Source organism: Leptonotus elevatus, chromosome 11 (assembly GCF_054856555.1).
Source record: "Leptonotus elevatus isolate MCC_2025b chromosome 11, RoL_Lele_1.0, whole genome shotgun sequence".
Classification (NCBI taxonomy): domain Eukaryota; kingdom Metazoa; phylum Chordata; class Actinopteri; order Syngnathiformes; family Syngnathidae; genus Leptonotus; species Leptonotus elevatus.
Window position 1 is genome coordinate 19333662 of NC_141249.1, and position 19462 is coordinate 19353123.

Here is a 19462-nt window from a genome sequence, read left to right on the forward strand (position 1 = left end):
AGTGTAGGCAACCGTATTTATGCAAAAAATTTGAAATAATTGGAACTAACCTACATTTGTTATAACGATGGCCTTCTTGAATTTACCAAATAAGTGTCTTTGTTTATTTTTCTTCACTTTTAGGTCAGAATGAGGGAACCCTGGTAATGGCTGAAGACGAGGTGATTATCTTCATTTTCTCCCATTTAAATTCATGGTTAAGCATCGTTGGGGAACAACTTTTTTTTTTTTACTGTAGAAAAGTGTTCATATAGAACTTAACTTACTGAATTACGCAATCGAAAACATGTGATGGACAGTGATAATTTTGTAGATGAAAAATATTATTTTTTTCAGTTTTCAGGTTTTTTTTAAAGGCAAAAATGAAACGAAAACTAAAATAGAAACCATTCACTGAGACGATGACATTAACTAAGATTGACAGACAATTTCGTTAATGACAAAAACGAAAACAACACAGTAACGAAAATGCACAAATTCCAATCAGAAGAAGGAATGAAACACGGGTGGGAGAAAAGAAGCACTCAAGATATTCACTGCACTTTATTTAATGTTCAAACATATTTACATTTATTGTGCAGCTATAAGATTAATCTCAGGCAATTGTGCACTTTTTTTTTTATTTAGGTGAAAACAAAGTTTTAAGACGGCATATTGTCAATTTCATTGACACAAAGTTTAATAAAGACACCGTTGTGTTATAAATGTATCTTGCGTGTTAAACTACAGTTGCAAATTGGTGTTCTATAATTTTCAGTATAAACGTTTAAATGTATGCTGAAGGAAAACATTGACTAAAATTGCTCTTTATTTCGTCGGCTAAAATTGGATTTAAAGTTTTGATCCAATTTTTATATAAAAAGAAAAATGCACTGAGCTGTCACCATTGTTCTACAAATGCAATTATGCCATGCAGTGACAGAAAGATGACAAACAAATCAATGTCATACTCGTTTTTTTTTTTTACAGTACATCTTTTTAATTTGAAAAATATTTATGAATTGTCATGAAATTACTGTATCAATGACAAAAAAATGCAACCATATTTCTGTTAGGTTAACATTTCTTCCCACTTTTATGTTTAGAGTATAAAAAATGTGATTTTTTTTTTTATGCCATTTGTTATTATTTGTTCCACTATTCTATTTTAATGAATAGAGGGTACTGCATGCCGAGGTGGCGCCATTGAGTGAATTTTCTTTTTGCATTTTCCCCATTGGATATCATTAGTTCCACTTTTCCATCTAAATGAATGAAGGGTACTTTCAGATAACACTTTTCCATATAAAAATTCACAAGTGTTCTTTTTATTCATCTATCTTTCAACTACAATTAATACTTTGTCATTTTCACATATTTTAAGCATTCATCTTAGCATTCAGCTATTAGCACTCAGCTTCCAGCATTCCCCCGCAATTTCTGCAGAAATTGCACTTAGTTTAATTGCATGATGCTTTTGTCTTGTCCGGCAGGTTTTGTACATTATCGAGGAAGACAAAGGCGACGGCTGGACGAGGGCGCGCAAACAGAGCGGGGAAGAGGGCTACGTCCCCACCACCTATGTGGAAATCACCATGGAGAAGAACTGTAAAGGTGCCGTCACCTATATCTGAAGCTCCATTTGCCGTCTGTCCTGTGAACCGTAACCTTTTTTCCCCATTCTTGCCGCGCTCACATTCAAGAGAACAAAGGCAGAACGTGTGTGTTCACCTGCATGGATTTTGTCATGTGTTCCTCTATTTTGCTTTCCTTCACTTCCACTAACTATGTGCTCACTCATCCCTCCCCTGTTGTAGCAGATGCTGTACTCGTGAGTGTCAGAGACTTGAATTGTTAAAAAAAAGAAAAAAGAAAAAAAAAGACATTTCTACAGTATATGCACGTGAGAAACTATATTGCTTCTTATCGATCAAAGTGTTCAAGATGTTGAGTGTAATATATTAGAAATTGATCTATTTTTTTTTCTTTTTGATGTTTTCTAAATGGGTATTATATTGAAAAAACTGCATGATTTTATGCTCTCTGAATTCACCTCGTAATTTAAAGTTTTTGTTTTATCTGTGCCATCACAGCCGATTTTGTTTAATTGCAGTCACGAGAATGTCTTAATTTGTTACTGGTGCGCGATGCAAATTGATTTTTGGAGTTTCTAGAGCTCAGATGATAGAGTTGTTGTCGTGTGTGATAGGTACGTTTTATATTTGTATGATATTCTACATTTCAAAAAAAAAATACTTTCGACCATAAACAACACATTTGTCATTCCCTCCGCGTTCTGTCCTCATTAACCTTTCACCTATCCGTTAATTTTCTTGTTCCATTGAAAATGACAACAGAAGCTCTAAAAAAATGTCTGGAGTGCATACAAACGCTACTGCCTCTTTATTTATAGACACCCGGCGCACTGCTTTGTAGTACAAAAAGGGATGCAGCTACTTGCTAGAGAGAGAAAAAAAAGCCGTGTAGAACATCTGGGTGACTGAAGACAAAATGAACGGATCATATTGTCATATTACATAATGTCAAAATGTACAGGATGGTTAAGAGGACAGGAGCCTACGACAGGGATGGGCAACATATATGCTGGAAGGGGCCACAATTTGTCATCAGTGGGACTTGGATGGTGCATAGGAACACATTTCCTAACCAGATCTTTGAAATTTTTTTTAGATGTGGACAAAATGCATGCTTACATGCAAAATATGTTGTCTTAATAATATATTTCATTTTTCACTATACATTTCTCAGTGCATGAATAAAAGGGTCATTATCCTAACCCAACAAGAAAGGATTGGAAACAAAAAATAACCATACTGTGCAAAGCGCTGTCCCATGACCATTCAAGGATGTCACAAAACTGCTGAACAGCAAACCAACGTTAACTCATTTGCTCCCAAAAACGTATAAATATGTTTTATTTAAAATGTAGCCAGGCTCCCAAAGACGTATTTTTACGTTTGTTTGTTTTTTATGCTAGAGCATACAGAAGGCTTTGATGCAGCCTCTGGACAGAAGAGAATGCTTGAAGCTATGGCAGTTATTACAAAAACGGAGCACAGTATAAGAGATCAGCCAGGGCCATGTTGCAAAAAGTTCTTTCCCCCACTGTTTTAAACAGATTTCTGAATAATGATGAAACTTAGCTATGTTCTAATGCTAATTGCTGCAAAACGGAAACAGATAGAAATGTACTTTTTTTTCGTGATGAAAGAAGAGACTCTAATCTTTCTAATCTCTGCCATGTTTTTATAGCAATGGAACAGACTATTCTGTGGGCCTTGCAAAATCAGTCAAAATCCAGTAAATCAGCCGGGAGCGAAGGGGGTTGCTTCAGTGAAAATGTCTGGGAGTGAATGAGTTAAGCGCAATAATTAATTTAGTGCATCACCCCCCCCCCCCATCCCACAAAAATCAACTCACTCAAAATTGTAATAATGTTCAGGTACTGTTTGTCCAGCATATCATTCCAAATTCGCAAAAAAAATCAAATTAGGCTTTCTCATGTTGTATAGCGCAGCATAAGACCCAGTGTAAGTGCAATTTAGCCATGTCTGCCCTCTAGTGGCTAGTGGTGACATTACAACTTAAAACTACAGTTGACACATACTGTATGCAAAGTTCGGCACCAGCACATTTGCATATTTGCAATTTTTTCCCCCCAATATTGAAGTTATTCTAGTTTTCCTGATTTGGGGAAAATGTATATTAATTGTACATTATCATTTTTGGAATATGTTTTTTTTGGGGGGGGGGGTTGTTAAAAAATGAAAAAATAAATAAATCAAGGTCCCACTCAGTTGCCCATCCCTGGCCTATGATGTGAAATGATTGTGATTCTGTTGTCTCAGTGTTTGTGCGTCTACTTGCGTGTCCTTAACCGCGTCTCTCCTCTGTATGACTGTGCAGGTTCCTGAGGGCTGCAGAGTGGCCAGGTGGTTTTGATTGGCCGGTGGAGGGCTCTCGCTGGTGGCTGATTTTTGGTGGTGGGGGTGAAAGAGAGAGATGAGAAGGAGAGAGAGAGGGAAACAGAAGGGCAAGTTTTTGCATGTCGGCATGCTCTCACATCCGTAACGGCTGCGGCAGTCCAAGCTTTTAACTGAATAACGGGAGGCAGTAAAAGTAAATTAAATTTCTTAAAATGATTGCAACAACTGCACGAGGAGGTCCCACTTCATACCACTTGGGCTTTTTAACAACTAATTGGATGGCAGAGTCTGCTCTCACGTTTGCCATGTTCCCTTTTTTAGCAGTAAAGCTACAAACTAATGAAAGCAAAGGGAATATTTCATTCAGCTTTTCTCTAATAAACGGCTCGGCCATTTACTAATTCTCAGGCCTTGTAATATGCAGAGTGGCGAAATCACTCATCAATCTCAGTGTTTGAAGAAAGTTCCTTTTCAAAGACCACCATCAATTCTAAAACACGATATCAGATTGCATCCTTCAGATGTCTTAGGTTGCTCTTTTCTAATCGTTCTAATTACTTAGCTGTATACTTTTTTTAAAATGTTTTATTTAAATGGTGTTTGCTCGTGCAGCATTTCTTCCATTCTGGAAATAAAGAAAAATAAGGTTAATAAATTGCAAAAATTAGTAAAAAACAAAAACTAATTAATATGCACTCTTAAACTGAATTACTAGAAATCCGCATGGAAACCCTTTGCCTTAAAACTGCTTTAGTTATTACGAGGGATGTCAAAATGTGTGCGTTAATTTAAAGTTCCTTTAACGCCACTAATTTTATGAATGTGTGATTATTGGAGAAGCCTGTATACTGGCAAAGCAGCACGCACGTCCACGTCAAAATTTAGCAGTAATAAATGTAATAATAATGCATATATTTGTGTTGACTGGGGTCAAGTTGTATTTTACAATTTCAAAAATGTGCAGAATTTCACAACTTACTTGATTTTAAAGATTCGACAGCTCTTAATATGACAAGAGAAATGCACTGAACTGTCACCGTCTTACAAATGCAATGATGCCATCTAGTGGCAAAAAAAATGACCACAACACAAAACAACATCACACTCGTTTTTTACAGTACAGTACATCCTTTTAATTTTAAGTCAGTTTTATGAATTATTATGAAATTAACATTTCAATGACTAAAAGATGCAGCCATATTTCTATTAGATTAACATTTTCTTCCACTTTTATGTTAACAAGAACGAAAACTTTTCTTGTACATTTAGGACAGATGTAAAATTTAGGTAACGAATGAAGTCATACGATTAATTATGATTAATCTTTTTAATCGCCTATTATTATTACACATGGTAAAAAATCCTAATTATATACAGTAATGTACAATCAATAGTTTTCCTATTTTTCTTTTAATACAATTGCTTGTATGTTGAAGTTTTTACCATGCGTAAAAGCTAAAGTGGTTTAAGGTGAATGGTTTCCACGGGAATTTCTGGTAAACTCTACTAATTTGGGTTTAGAGTGTATGGAACCTCTGAGGTTTTGTTTTGTTTTGTTCATGTCTCTTTTGAGGTTGTGTCGATTTTGAGTATTTGCTGCCACTAACTGTCAGCGCCGCACTGTTTTCAACTCATCCCTTTCATCTGTGCTCTGTTGATGATGCCTGCCTGCCTGCCCGAGCCACTCTGCTCCTCATGTCTGCCTTCTTCACGTGTCATCCACATGAAGTTGCATGTTCCTAACATGTTCCATTTGTGGACTAAGCGCTACTTTGAAGGCCTTCCTGTCATCTATATGTTACAAGCATGAGTTGTCGTTTTACGTGCGCGTTTCCCCCAAACAGCAATTGGGTTTTTCCATCAAGCTGATAGCAGGACTATCCACCACCTTCTCCATCGTCCTCTTTTCTTTTTTTTCCCCCCCTCTCTCGGCTCCGGTCTGGCACCTTGACATTTTAACCAGCAGGTGGCAGACTTTCCTCACCAAAGTCAAGCAAGATTGCTTCTTTTGGAATGAGAGCAAGAAAAAGTCCTTCGTCAGCTGCCGGCTCACGTCTGGCGGGACTATCAAATCATTTCTATTTTGGAATTTGATAGAGCAAGTAACAGCATTTTTTATTTTATTTTTAAACTGACCAGCGAATAAGTGCGGACGTGTTAGTTTGAATTGAATGACTTGTACATATGAACATGTTTTTTGATGTCTTGCTTGAATGTGTTTCCGTAGTGATTGTGCTCCGGTTCGTTTGTTTGACTGATTGATTGACACTCTTCGGAAGACATTAAGGTTTGAAATCGAACCGATGCACTTTGCCCCGAAGTTGTACAGCATTTGAATTGGATCAAACGAAAGAACGAATGACTTGATGCAGATCCGTGTTGTGACTGTCTGTGTACAAATGCAGAACAAAAAGCTCTGGTGAATTATTATTATTGTTATTTTTTTAACGTCCTAGATTTTTCTACTCTTTTTGTATCAGCTGTCGTAAACAACTTTTGCATGATTTTATTCCATCTTTTGAATCAATTTCTCATAGTTATTTCAAAATGTGTGTGGTTCAGTTGACATTTTAGGGCAAACTAATAATGGTAATCAGAAGATGTGACCACACCTTAATCTTTTTTTTTATGAAGCTGTGAAATGTGCAGATTATTGTTGCTGTTGCTAGTTAAACATCCCACCGCCCCATTAATTGTGTAGCCATCCCTTTCCAATACTGTTGAATTTTAACGTTGATGGTACAAAATGTCTATTTTCTTTCAGTGCCCCCTAATTAAGTTCAAGCAACATTGCTGTTTAAGCCGTAATTAGACCCCTCCCAGTTTTGTAGCACCCACATCTACCAAAAAAAAGGGGGGGGGGGCAGGTTGGCCAATCAAAACTCATAACGCTATTTATCAGTTTAGGAAGGGATTTATACTTTTAAAACTACTATCCCCATTCATTATGGCCCTTTTGTTGTTTATTAATAGTACCAAGTCTGACTGCTCTGCTGCTTTCTATTAGCAATAATCATTGCTTCATTTATCCATATTCATATATTTGTTTATTATGTGTAACACTGAACTTTAATTGCCTTTCAGTCTTCCAGTTGCTAATTTTGTTGTATAAACTGTTAAAAAAAAAAAAAGAAGCAAAAAATCCAAAGAGTTGATCAGGGAAATTCAATACATTCAATTGAAAATTTGCACTTACAAATTCGATTTTTTTTTTTTTTCTGAATCAAATACTGTACACTTTAACTTCTGTTCTATTAATAACCTCAATTGATGCAATCATTGGCAAATTTCTGTCCCATAAACCTGTGGATCAAAGAGAAACTATTACAAGTTTTCATTTTTGCCAGTGTTAATCATCTGCTACTCAGTCTTCCAACTAAATATACATCATGTACAGTATATGTATGTGTAGATGACATACCGTGTTAAATATATTGTGCTAAACACAAAAATGAGCAGATCAGGTTGACGAAACGTGTTCTGAATTCAAGCAAGTTCTCATCCAAACTGCACTACTTTGTGAATTGCTGCAAGTACTGCAACTATGCAGTAAAAACGTAAAAAACTCTTGACGTTGCTTTTATTTGAAGTGTGATCGTCCTGTTGTTTCTCCTGCGGATGTTAAAAAAAAAAAAAAAAAAGTCCATGTACTGTCACGTCTGTTCACAAACTGTAAAGGATTTAATGAAATCACTCTAAAAAGTGAAATCTGAGTAATAAAAACATGTCGGTACACGACGAGATGTTTGTGCAGGTTGTCATGTCGTCTCCATGCTGTGTCTCGTATTTGATGTAATAACTGATGGCAGTACTTTTCCCATCACCGCATTCTCATGCACACTTGGTTTGTCTTTTACACTTTGAATGTTGTCAGCCACTTTGTGGACTAAATGCCTTTTTCAACTTGTAGAGTTTTGCTGAAATAAACAATGAAAAGTCGTTTTGGTTTTCCTCTTTGCTCTTGAAAAGGACTACTTTTTGTTAAATGGTTTCACGTGACCATTTAGGAATTACATATCGGTACTTTAAAAAAAATAAAAGAAAAATGATGCATTAGTACTGTACCTTTATTTTTAGAAGCTCCAAAATAGAGCCTTGGATGAGAATTTGTGCTTTGACAGCACTAAATTGTTTGTTGTTAGTGTCGAATGGAAGTCACCACATTCCGGAGATGTTACACTACGACCTTCACTTGCTACTTGTTTGTGTATCTGACTGCCTTCACTTCTGTCTTCAGTGCAAAATTACCGGTTTGAGAGGAGGACACTGATTTGCCCATGAACTCATTCACTGCCATTGACGGCTGTCGACGTCAAAGATTCATTTTGACCGGGCAGTGACAGCTCTAAAAGTCAAAAAGAGAGCAGTCCACATCAGGCCAATCAACATGTAAGTCGATTATCCACATACTTTGAACCCATGAAAATGGCTACTTTTGATGCCACTTTTTTCATGAATCTTTATCTATGACAGACGTGCACAATCATATCTTGGCGATTTTTTTTTTTTTTTTTTTTGGGTGCTAACCTCTCCGACAGCTGCGCATTTTTTCCGACAGTCAGTGTCAGTCATTCACATACAAGCTCCACAGAACATGTACCATATTTATTTAAACCACAGTAGTTCAGAATATAAACATTCAAATTAATTGACTTTTTTTTTTCTTATTCCTTAATTATATACAAAACAAAGGGACCAAGGCTTCACATATGTACAACTTTAGTGACAAGTTAACATACAGTACTTGTGTGTACCTTCACTTCTACACACAAACACATACTTCTGTTTTAAATACGTTGAACTATTCACGTGGTTTAACTTCTTAAGCAGCCCACAGGGTCACTCCAGAACTTCTTAGTATGAGGCCGATTTATTTTGAGGTGATTTTGTGTAAAGAGACTGAAATGAAGAACTTCGGCTATCTATTAGTTTTGTTTGTTTACAGGTACTTCTATCGACATAGACACGTCTGCTATCTTATGAAAGTGCAAGTTTCATCCTCATTTTCATCATTCTGCCCTTCTTTAGCGGACACGACACTTAAACGTTCGTCTGGAAACACACAGGAGTACGAAAGAAGATTAGGGCCAGTGAAGACAGAAAACAAAAGGTTGGCAGGATTCTCACTTAATTCTATGGAGTCGTTCTGGTGCCAGGGTATGAAAAATAATTTTTTTGTTGCTAAACTGTACCCACAGTTTACTAATCTGTTACAGATTAGTAAACTTGTTGGTACAGATTAGTAAACTGTGGGAACAGATTAGTAAACTGGGTTCAGATTACTGAACTGGGAACAGATTGGTAAACTGTGGGTACAGATTAGTAAACTGTGGGAACAGATTAGTAAACTGTGGGAACAGATTACTAAACTCTGGGAACAGATTACTAAACTGTAGGAACAGATTAGTAAACTCTGGGTACAGATTAGTAAACTGTGGGTACAGATTAGCAACAACAACAACAAAAATCATACCCTGGCACCGGAGGGGCTCCATAGAATTCTGACTTTAAAGTGAGAATTTTGACTTTAATCTCAGAATTCTGACTTTAAAGTGAGAAGGGTGACTTTAAAGTCAGAATTCTGAGAATAAATTGAGAATCCTGCCAACCTTCTTTTTTTTCTCTCTTCAATGGCCCTAATCCTCTTGTAAGTATATAATACACAAGTGCTGCTCAAATTGAAGCATTTCTTAATCTGACCCATCTTTGAGAGGATGAAAGTACATTTTGTGATGCATCATGTGTACAACATTCAAAGTGGAAATGTTGAACGTTCAACTATCTAGACGCAGGATCTTTGCATCACTGAGTCGTATTTGTATTTGTATTTACATCTGTTTTGAGATTGCCTCGAAGCATTGTATAACCTTTCATTGCTTACGTGTGTTTGGTCTCGTGGTCCCTTATAAACCCATGTTTATGACTTGGTTACACGGCTGAACTGAAACTGCCAAAGGTCAAATTAAAGTGTGTATTTTGGGTAGGGGCTCCAGCTTTCTTGACAATGCAGTCAGGATGAGGTTGAATTTGCTGTAGCGATCTGATTGGTTGACCGAAGCGCCGCGACTGCCCCACAGCAGCCGCAGCTGAAAGTCTGTTTTGAACACCTCCAGCAGGTCTTCATCGCACTGGAATCCTGAAAACATACAGCATGTCTTGTTTCAAACTCATTCACTGCCATTGACGGATATAGACGTCAAACATCTGTTTTTACTTATCTGGCGGTGAATACATTAATTTTATTTTATTTTTATTTTTTTGAATGTATTTATTTCTTTATTTTACGTATTTTATTTGATTATTTTTTTGGACAGTTTTTTTTGGTTTCATTAGATTTTATATGCATGATTGTGCGCGGATCTCAATGTGTAGCACTTTGGAAACGCTTGTTTATAAAATGTGCTATAGAAATAAAGTGAGTTGGATTGGATTGGATACACTGAAATCTAATGGTTTCATTTAAAGCTATAGAAGCTCAAATGAAGTTAACCTGTAAATATATTTTAAACTCATCCTGAAATTCCACCCGCAAACTGAGAAATGTTATTTTCCTTTTGCTTTTACCGTGCATGATTCTCTGCGCGTTCTCAGTGTAGCAATGCGCGTTGTGTGCGACGTCGCGTGCCGCTTGGAGGTGCCGCAGCATGATGTCACAGCCCTGGTCACTGGTCTCCCAGAGCTCCGCCCCCTCCGGCGAGACGAACGGACGCTCCATCAAAGTGAGAAGCGGCAACAGCAGGGGAACGCACACCACAGCAGGACAGCAGGCTGAGGGAAGGTCCGAATAAGAATCCCAACATTTTCGATATGAACGAAATACGTTTTTTTTATTTTTTATGTACCTGTTCCTTCGTAGAGATTTTTGTAGAAAGGTTTGAGCGTTTTCTCATAGCTGATGGCAGTCTGCGTGTAGTTCCTCCTCAGAGTCGTCCACGTTTCCTCCAGACGACTAATCTGAATAGCGCACAACAAACTCTGTGTAATATGCTTGATATACTGTTTGTGCGTGTGCAGAGGTAGCAAATCCAGGTCCAGAAAGTAAAAACCCTGCCACAGTTTGGCTTTAGCTCCAGGTGCTACTTGGCTAGCTCCCTAGCTAGCTCCCATGGTGCTCGTTCACCTGCTAGGGAGCTAGCTAGCTAGCAACAGGGGCTAAAGCCAATCTGTGGCAGGGTATTTTCTTTCTGGACCTGGATTTGCCATCTCTGCGCGTGTGTGACTCTGTGTTACCTGTGGCAGTTCCAGAGCCTTCATCAGGGCGGTGAACGCAAACAGGTCGCCCACAGTGTCCTTCAGCTCCAATGCAACCAGAACGATGCGGTTCAAAGTGCACGCTCGCTCCTCCACGCTGCCCGTACACCCGAGAATATCCACCGCCACGCCGATTGCCATGGTGTGGTGCCTGGAAGGACGAGAAGAGGGAGAAATGCATTTACAGCACAAGTTGATGACCAGTAAGACTGCTTATTTGGCACACAACTGAAATCCTTCCATGTTTGCAAAAGATTGCTGAAAATAATCGCGATTGATCAAAGCATCCATTTTCTCAAACTTCTATGCAGGTTAAAGGTCACAGGTGAGCTGTAGCCTATCACAGCAATCACTAGTGTGAGTGGGACACTGATTGGGAAATATCTTGCAGATCTTTTTTTCAAGAGAGTTGTTGTTGGCTAGAATGTGAGAAATGAATCCAACCAGGGAGGAGACAACCAAACGCCGGCCAGATTGCACAAACTCGGCCGAGAGGTTCAGCAGCCTCTAGAACCAAGTCAAGAAAAGGCAAAATTATCTCTAACCCTCCATATCCTGGTCACCACCTCCTCCAGCTCCTTCCCTCGGGTAGGCTCTATCAAACTACCCCTCCTTTAACCATCAATTCCCCAAAAAGTTGGCTCCAAATTCCAAGAGTTTTTTCTCTCGCAAATCTGCCACTTTATAAAGTCGCAAATTTGCCACTCTATAAATTGGCAAATTTGCGAGTTTTTTTCTCTGTATATTGTCCCCACCCTCTAAAAAAATAATAGTTATACTTGGCCCTAATACACCGTCGTATTACAAAGACTGTTTTCAACTGTGGTAAAAAAAAAACTATATATTTTTTTTAAAGAACTGTTCCGAGTTACATACCGTTCCATCAGGTCCAATCTGAGCTGTCGACCGTGTGGCAAAGTGATCAACTCCAGGCCAGAAGTGACGCCCATCTGACCTCTCTGCTTAGACGACACACCGAGTATCCTTGCCACCTGCAACGCAAAACGTCTGCGCTTAACGATGTACCAGCAGCTCGTAATCGCTCTTGTGTTAGAGTGGCTCATTAGTTTGCGTTAATTTTGTTGACACTTGGAAAATGATTTGAGGATAAAGATTACATTCATGACACCGTGACTCTTAAAGTCATCCAGGATTGGAGAAGGATGGATGAATTGAACAAATACCAAAAAGAAAACCCCAATTTTATTTAGAGGTGGCAAATTTAGGTACAGAAATTAAAAAACCTGTCACAGTTTGGCTTTAGCCCCTTGTGCTAGCTAGCTAGCTAGCTCCCTAGCAGATAACCGAGCACCCGGGGAGCTAGCTAGGGAGCTCGCTAGCTAGCTAGCACAAGGGGCTAAAGCCAAACTGTGGCAGGGTTTTTACTTTCTGCATGTGGATTTACCACCTCTGAATTATTATTTTTTATTTATTTTTGACGTTGACGTGTCTGCTGCGTTGCGACTAGAATTCCTCCAGTACAGGCTTTCCAAGTAAGGGGCGGTCATTAATCGCACGTTAAAAAAAATCAGCAGCATTAAAGGAACTTTAAATTAACAAAAAATTAACTCACTAATTTTGCCCCCCCAAATTACAAGCGTTGAAGAAAAAAAGTAGACGTAGAAGTAGAAAAAATTTGATTAATCGTGGAAAACTGCGATGAATGACTTTTAAAAATGTCATCGCTTGACAGCACTAATTATAACATTTGGTAATCTGTTTTATGTAGCGCACGTATTTCTTACCAATAAATCTGGCAACGAAGTAAACAACATACAAATTAGTCATCTGATCTGAACTTTGTTGTCCTTGCTTTGGTACCAGCGGGACATGACGCAGAAGTGTCCTGGAATCGCCCTTTTACGGTCGCACGGTTTGTTGTGGCTCAAGAAAAAAACAACATCTGCAACGCTAAATCATCCTTTGGTCCGCTTTCAAAGGGCGGTTTGAAGGTTAAGACGTGGTTTGAAGATCAAGCTCGCAAGGGTTGAGGTTAGACGCTATGAGCGTGTGAGTGCGTGTTTGTACCTGGCAGTCGGCCATGAGCAGGTGTCTGGCTATGCTGTGGTGGTTGTGGCTCAGCAGCAGCTCTTTGGCCCGCTTCAAAACCAACATCTCCAGCGGTTTGTTTTCAGCCGGCAGAAGTCGGGAGTTGAACTCCGTCGGCCGAAACGCAGACTCCGTCTCCACCAGCGGCCTGAGGAATACGTTCCTCTTCTCGCCGTCCTGCTCCTCCCTCGCCGTGTCCTCGTCTTCTTCCTCGCTGGTGCTTTCTAAAGCCTCGATGGCGTGATGGTAGGAGCTTCGGTCCAGGCCTCTGTGCGCTCCCATCTCCTCCGCTGCCCCGCCCTCTTGCCTCAACCTCCCAACGTAGCTGCACGGCAGCTGCTCAAGTTCATGGGCGTTGTCTGGGATAAAGTTCGGAGAGTTTGGTTCATTCCATTCCAGCGGGCTGCAGGACCTGACGTCTGCGGGTGTCTGTGCCAGGCATTCCGTTCGTCCTGGTTTCGCCTCAGAGTCGGGATACTCAATCTGGGGATGTGCGCAGCTGGGAGAGGTTCGCAGGTCCGCATGGGTAGACTTCACCGGGGGTACGGGAGGACCTGTGGCAGAACGGTAACGTCTATTACCTTAGATATCACCTGGACTGATCAACAAATTCCTTTCTCAAAACAGATGCTGGCTTTTAACTTTGCGCTAATAACAATCCGGATGGTCCTTTTCCTCTTTGGCCCAGAAAAAAATAATTTGGACTCGTCAGACCACAGAACACATTTTCACTTCGTGCCAGCCCATCTCAGAAGAGCCTGGGCCCAGACAATCCGGTGTTGACAATTTTGATCCTCCTCCATTCGGCATTTGTCAACAGTGGGGGACACCCTTCCGTCTTCGTCAATCCGTCAATATTTCAAGCCGAACCGCATTGTAATCACGTCAAGTCAATTCGTTAGCAAAATTATGTTTCCGTCATTCGTCAATCCGTCAACAAAATGGGCCGACCGTCATTGACAGATTTCCGAATTTATTGACGGATTGACGATTACATTGATGGACGAAAACCCCCCATATAAGTAAATTTTTGGGATCATGGCAATATTTAAAATATAACTTTTTTTTATATGTTTTTTGGGAGCAATGACTTTGGGAGCACTACAATTCCCCAGTGAACAGAGGTGTTGTTAATTTTCAAAACATATCATTTTTGAAGCATATTTGCCTTTTGTCCACAGATAATTCCACCGAGCTTCATAATCAAAACATGACTGCATGTAACTTGACAAAAAAAAAACCTTTAAAAACAGGACTTACCTCCCATCCTCCATGAACAAACCGGGCTTTCCCCACATGTGGCGTCCAGAGTGGGTAAAGGGCAAGCGGGACAGGTGTTCGGGGGGAGACCTGGCAGCTGAAGGCAGGGGAAGCGAGGCAGTCGTGTCAACGGAACCTTGCTGGGTTTGGGTGGAGGTTTGGGACACAGCTGGCTGTCAGAGCCCCGGATTGGCTGACCTAAAAGAATTGACAAGATTTTGCTACTAGTGACCTGCATAATATGAACGGGCAGAAGACCTCATCTTCTGATAGAAGATCAAGCAAATGAGCAAGTAAACACCGTATGTAACAGAATATTGCTGGGTATATACATCATATGAATCTTCTGTCTCATGTTCTGACCTGCCAGCGGCTCTGCCAACCTCCGGGGAACTGACGGGCTCAGCAATGGCTCGCTTCCTGTCCGAAACACTGGAGACTTGCTATTTGGGCTGAGGGGGTGGATGTCCGAGTGCTGGTGGTTCTGGGGTTTGGATCCTGGGTTTCACAAATAAGTCTTCATTATTACCGAGAGGAACTGACACATCATTACTGGAAGTACACACCGATATTATTATTTATTTTTTATGGCAAGATGATAAAATGTCATCTTTACTTACCAAGTGGTAGAAAGCTCTCTGATTGGTGCGCTTTAAGCGGCCGCCGCTTCTCCGGGAGTTGATTCAGACTTGCTGGTTGACTGCCGCAACGATCCTTCAACCTTTTAATGGAAAATAATTACCGGTATGAACACACAGCCAGACTTTGGATATTTATTATAAGTGGCAAATTGAGGCTTCAAAAAATGCATCACTGTTTCCATACTCGACCAACCTGAGCTGGCTTCCTCTCCCCATGCCGTTACTGTGGTAGTGGGTGCCATCATGTCCGCTGTGTGTGTTCTCTTGTATGTGTCCGTTGGTGATGTTGAGGCTGAGGCGCTTCTGACGCCGCCGTTCCTGCTCGATCAGCCCTGCCTCTCGATGGTTCCCCGACAAGCCGTACTTTTGCTCCAAGCAGCGCAGTGGCAGCGTGCGGTTGATGGGCTGGAAGATAATGGCGCCTACCACCTGTAAAGACATCAGAAATGGCGTCAGCGAATAGAATTTATACATTTGAATCATTAAAAAAAAAAATGTTTACCCTATTATTTTTTTTTATTATGTCATGTAAAAAACTCACCTGCGAGACCGGTTTTCGGTTGCCGACATAATATCTTATTAGAGCGGGAACGCTGTCAAAACCTTCTCGCTCCACGCGGTACTCAACTCTGGAATAGGCTTCGTTCAGCATCACGACCTAGCGGGCAAATGGTAAGAACTTTGTAATACTGTGTTACATTTTTGTGGATATTATTGCTGTGTAAACGACAACTGTCTAAATCTGTAGAAGATCTCATCAGTGAGCGCATTCTTCTTGGGTTAAAGTGACTGATCAGGTCCAAAAATACTGGCACAGTGTGTGACTGGCAGCCATATAATGCGGCTAAAAAAATTATAATAATAATAAGTAGCCTATTTCCATAGTGTGTGCAGTTAATCTTTAAAACGATCAAAAACAATTTTATGGATTAAAACCTTCATGCGTCGGCATTGTTTCAAAAACATGATCAGGCTAAAAGATGCAAAAATTACAAACAAAGAAACAAACGAATAATGTCGTACTATAAAAATGTTTTATGATTATTTATTTATCTGGGGCTTGTGGCCGTGAAAAAAAATATGCACACTAAATAAATAAATAAATAAAAACACCTCACTTACCTTTTTGTTGATTTTAAAATGTTGTGCTGTATTACGCCATTGGCAAGTTAGAACGTAACTTCCGGGACTGGACAGCGAATCACGAATCAGGAAATCTCCATCTCGCTGCACAAAGTTTTCAGCAACCTTTAGGACGATAGAGCGAGTTACTGAATGCCAGCAAACATGCGCTAAACACATAATTTCATATGGCTGGTGAGAGCTTGCCACAATTGTTCCTTCTTCTTTCTTTTTTTATGTCCAAAAGTACCCATCATAAATATAATCATAATCAAATGCGGGAGCAGTTATGCAATATGATTGGGGTCTTATTAGGGTTTAGCTAGCAAATTAATAAAGATGATTGATCAGTAATTCAAATAAATACTATGTCATGGTTCCTAAATTCGTGGCCATGTGCAAGTTTTTAGTGAATTAAGCTTAAAGTAAAGTAAACCGTGCCTTCTAATTGCTGGTCTAGTTGCTCAAGTTCATGACGACTGACTGCCACAAAATCTTATGATGCGATACCTGCCGGGGTATCGCTCCATGGTACCAAGCGTGGCTTCTCGGCTCTTCGCAGTTCATCTTCAGTTCTTCTTCCAACTCTCTGCGAAGCTTCTCTGATGGACCGTCCAGGATGAAATGATCCTGGGAAAACTGTAATATCAATACAAAAAAACAGGATTTGAGTAATAAAAAAAAAAAAGTTTTGGACTTTGACCCAGTAAATAAAATATAATAATAATAATAAGGTTATGTGTTTTTATTCTTATTATTTTATATTATTTGTTTCCAACTCGACTGCTCATTCTCGTATGCGCACGTCGGCCACTAGGGGGCAGTATAAAAGAGACAGACGGACATTGAGGCATCTCAACAGCACATCAGAGAGGCGCTCATATTTGCAAAGGATTAAGAATAGTCCTGTGAGTATCATTATATGGTCTGTCTATATATGTTCTAGCCATATTTACATTTAGACGTTTGTTGCTTAAAATGGTTTCAACACCGCCAAATAGATGCTAAATGTTAGCCTGTCTTATGTTAGCATTTAGGTAGAGGAGGCTCCGTGTGGTCGTTTTAAATGTGGAATTTTCTTCTTTTTTTTATGTTTGGTTCCATCCACAGTAACATTCAGCTGAAAAAGACATAAGCTGTTTGACGCCTCAAACTACTGTTGTGAAGTAAGTTGAGTCACCGGCTGCCACCATGCAGCATATTCAAGTTTAAGCTCGCAAGTCAAAGCAAGTAAGTCTGGACACTTGTATCGCAAGGCACCGCTGTATTTAAAATGGCTGCAAATGTGAATAGTGTTAGATTATTAACATTGTTTTCTTAAAGTTGTGCTAAAATGATTAGTGACCTGAGTCATATTTTCTGGTTGTTTTTCATTTAAAGGTTGACATATGGTAACTTATGAATCAAGTCACAAGACCTGACATTTTGGAAAAAACCGTGATGGACAGATATACTGGTAAGAGTCACCCGTACATATAAACATCCCGAACACACACCAAAAACACATTAACACGCTATGCTGTACTAACACGATATTTAATGAGCTTCAGAGGTCATGTATACCTGCAATTATAATATCAAAAAAAAATTAGACTACAAAACACTTAATCACTCTTAACATCAGTCACTTACGCGGTAGCTATTGGGTCTCTGCATGCTTTCGGCCTTCTCACTTTCTGAAACAAGCTCTCGCAAAATCTGTCCCAATAACTCTTCTGCCTCCTTTCCAACACACACACTATACACAAACAGTACACACACCCTTAGGGCTTTTCTCTCCTCCCTGCTTTTCCACCTTCTGCTTCCTACGACATGAGTTTGACACCACTCTCAAAGACTACCCGGACACGTCCTCCTACACGCCCTCACATGACGGCTAACGCACGCACAGTATACACACTTGCGCACACAAACACCCAGAGACCCTAAACATAAACTCTTGGGTTCTTTACAGTTTCCGTTGCGTGATAAGGTTGTATACAGCATTTTATTGTCATTAAAATGGTTAAACTGTAACTGGGCTTTTAATCAGAATAGAAACAACACAAAACAACAACACAATTCCATAGTGTAAGATGTAAAGATCAAAAACTAAAGTAAAAAAAAAAATAATAATAATCCTACACTGCAAAAAGTGTTTGTATTATTTACTTGAAAAGCCTTGTAAAGTTTTTTCACTCAGAAATTCTATGTAAATTTTACAAAAAGATTTGAGTACATTTTACCAGTTTATTAAACAAACAAACAGAAAATAAATCAAATTAATGACCTTCAGCTTGGGAGGCAGCCACTCTATCACCTGAGCCATGCCATTCTTGCTGTTTGCCACTATACTGCATTGCTGGTGTGTCCAAAATTAGACCAAAAAAAAAGAGGGTGTTTTGAAGGTACAAGGATTCCGCATGACACCATCAATATACTAACCCGAACCCTAACCCGAGAGGTAGCTTCTTTTTTTTCTTTTTTTTTAATCAACTTTTACTATGTTTTTTTCAAGTAAATATTACTTTCTTCTTCTTTTTTTTTTTTATACAGTGTACAGTACAGTATGTAGCAAACAGTGTTGTCCACAGCTCTGCCGGCGGAAGCGGCTACATTTGGCCATCTCACTTTCCACGCTAATATGATTATATTCTGCTCTAGCTCCAAATGGAATCATATCCCCGCTATCATTGCAAGCAGGTACAGCAGCTAAAATAAAACAAGCCGGTCGATGTTTAAGAGCCCGTTCCAAATGGCCTGTGCGCTGACACACACATCCCGTGTGCAGGCATCAACCCCCAAACGAGTATTTGGCCCCCTACAAACTTAAGATATAATTAGACAAAGTGCAATTTCTGGAGAAATTGCGTGGGAATGCTGAATGCTAAGATTTGAATGCATGCTAAATGCTTATGATAAATTATGTGAAAATGACACATTTTTAATTGTACTTGAATGATAAATGAATAAAAAGAAAACTTGAAGTGCAATCTGTCTAAGGTGGGATTCGAACCATTGCCACCGGTTTACCGGTCAAAAATGTCAAAAGTCTGTCCAATTGAAAATTAATGGGGGAAAGTTGATATTTAACATTAAATTGTGAGAAAACTGTAAGTAATGTGGAAGAAAACTATATATTCCCAGGAAGGCGTAATTTTTGAAGCAAGTTGAAGATTTTACACGGCAAAAAAAGTGGAGAATAAAAAGTATGTGAAATAATAATGAAGGTTA

The 19462-nt window shown here is 39.4% G+C and overlaps 3 protein-coding genes across 11 annotated transcripts in view; 2 read left to right on the plus strand and 1 right to left on the minus strand.

Moving 5' to 3' along the window:
* Positions 1-7865, plus strand: part of fnbp1l (formin binding protein 1-like) — a 34837-nt gene extending 26972 nt beyond the window's left edge. For 4 of the 5 annotated variants that reach the window (XM_086089834.1, XM_086089829.1, XM_086089832.1 and 1 more), the window contains 2 exons: positions 124-161; positions 1473-2265. In XM_086089834.1, coding sequence (XP_085945960.1) covers positions 124-161; positions 1473-1613 — 179 coding nt within the window. In that variant the 3' untranslated portion in view covers positions 1614-2265. Of the gene's footprint in view, positions 1-123; positions 162-1472; positions 2266-3906 lie in introns of those variants that run through there. The other variant, XM_086089831.1, reaches the window with a different exon arrangement.
* A 651-nt stretch (positions 7866-8516) lies between these two features.
* The window catches only part of bcar3 (BCAR3 adaptor protein, NSP family member), a 53716-nt gene continuing 42770 nt past the window's right edge, over positions 8517-19462 (minus strand). For 3 of the 4 annotated variants that reach the window (XM_086089826.1, XM_086089827.1, XM_086089828.1), the window contains 13 exons: positions 16760-16888; positions 16250-16375; positions 15669-15785; positions 15321-15556; positions 15107-15207; positions 14850-14984; positions 14487-14684; positions 13206-13780; positions 12054-12169; positions 11157-11328; positions 10769-10880; positions 10491-10694; positions 8517-10062 (listed from right to left, as the gene is read on the minus strand). In XM_086089826.1, the coding sequence (XP_085945952.1) occupies positions 9884-10062; positions 10491-10694; positions 10769-10880; positions 11157-11328; positions 12054-12169; positions 13206-13780; positions 14487-14684; positions 14850-14984; positions 15107-15207; positions 15321-15556; positions 15669-15785; positions 16250-16375; positions 16760-16888 (2400 nt within the window). In that variant the 3' untranslated portion in view covers positions 8517-9883. The remainder of the gene's footprint in view (positions 10063-10490; positions 10695-10768; positions 10881-11156; positions 11329-12053; positions 12170-13205; positions 13781-14486; positions 14685-14849; positions 14985-15106; positions 15208-15320; positions 15557-15668; positions 15786-16249; positions 16376-16759; positions 16889-19462) is intronic. The other variant, XR_015096523.1, reaches the window with a different exon arrangement.
* The window catches only part of hps3 (HPS3 biogenesis of lysosomal organelles complex 2 subunit 1), a 63206-nt gene continuing 60832 nt past the window's right edge, over positions 17089-19462 (plus strand). For both annotated transcript variants that reach the window (XM_086089822.1, XM_086089825.1), the window contains exons 1-3: positions 17089-17157; positions 17360-17479; positions 17630-17705. The gene's annotated coding sequence lies outside the window, so the exon portion shown is untranslated. The remainder of the gene's footprint in view (positions 17158-17359; positions 17480-17629; positions 17706-19462) is intronic.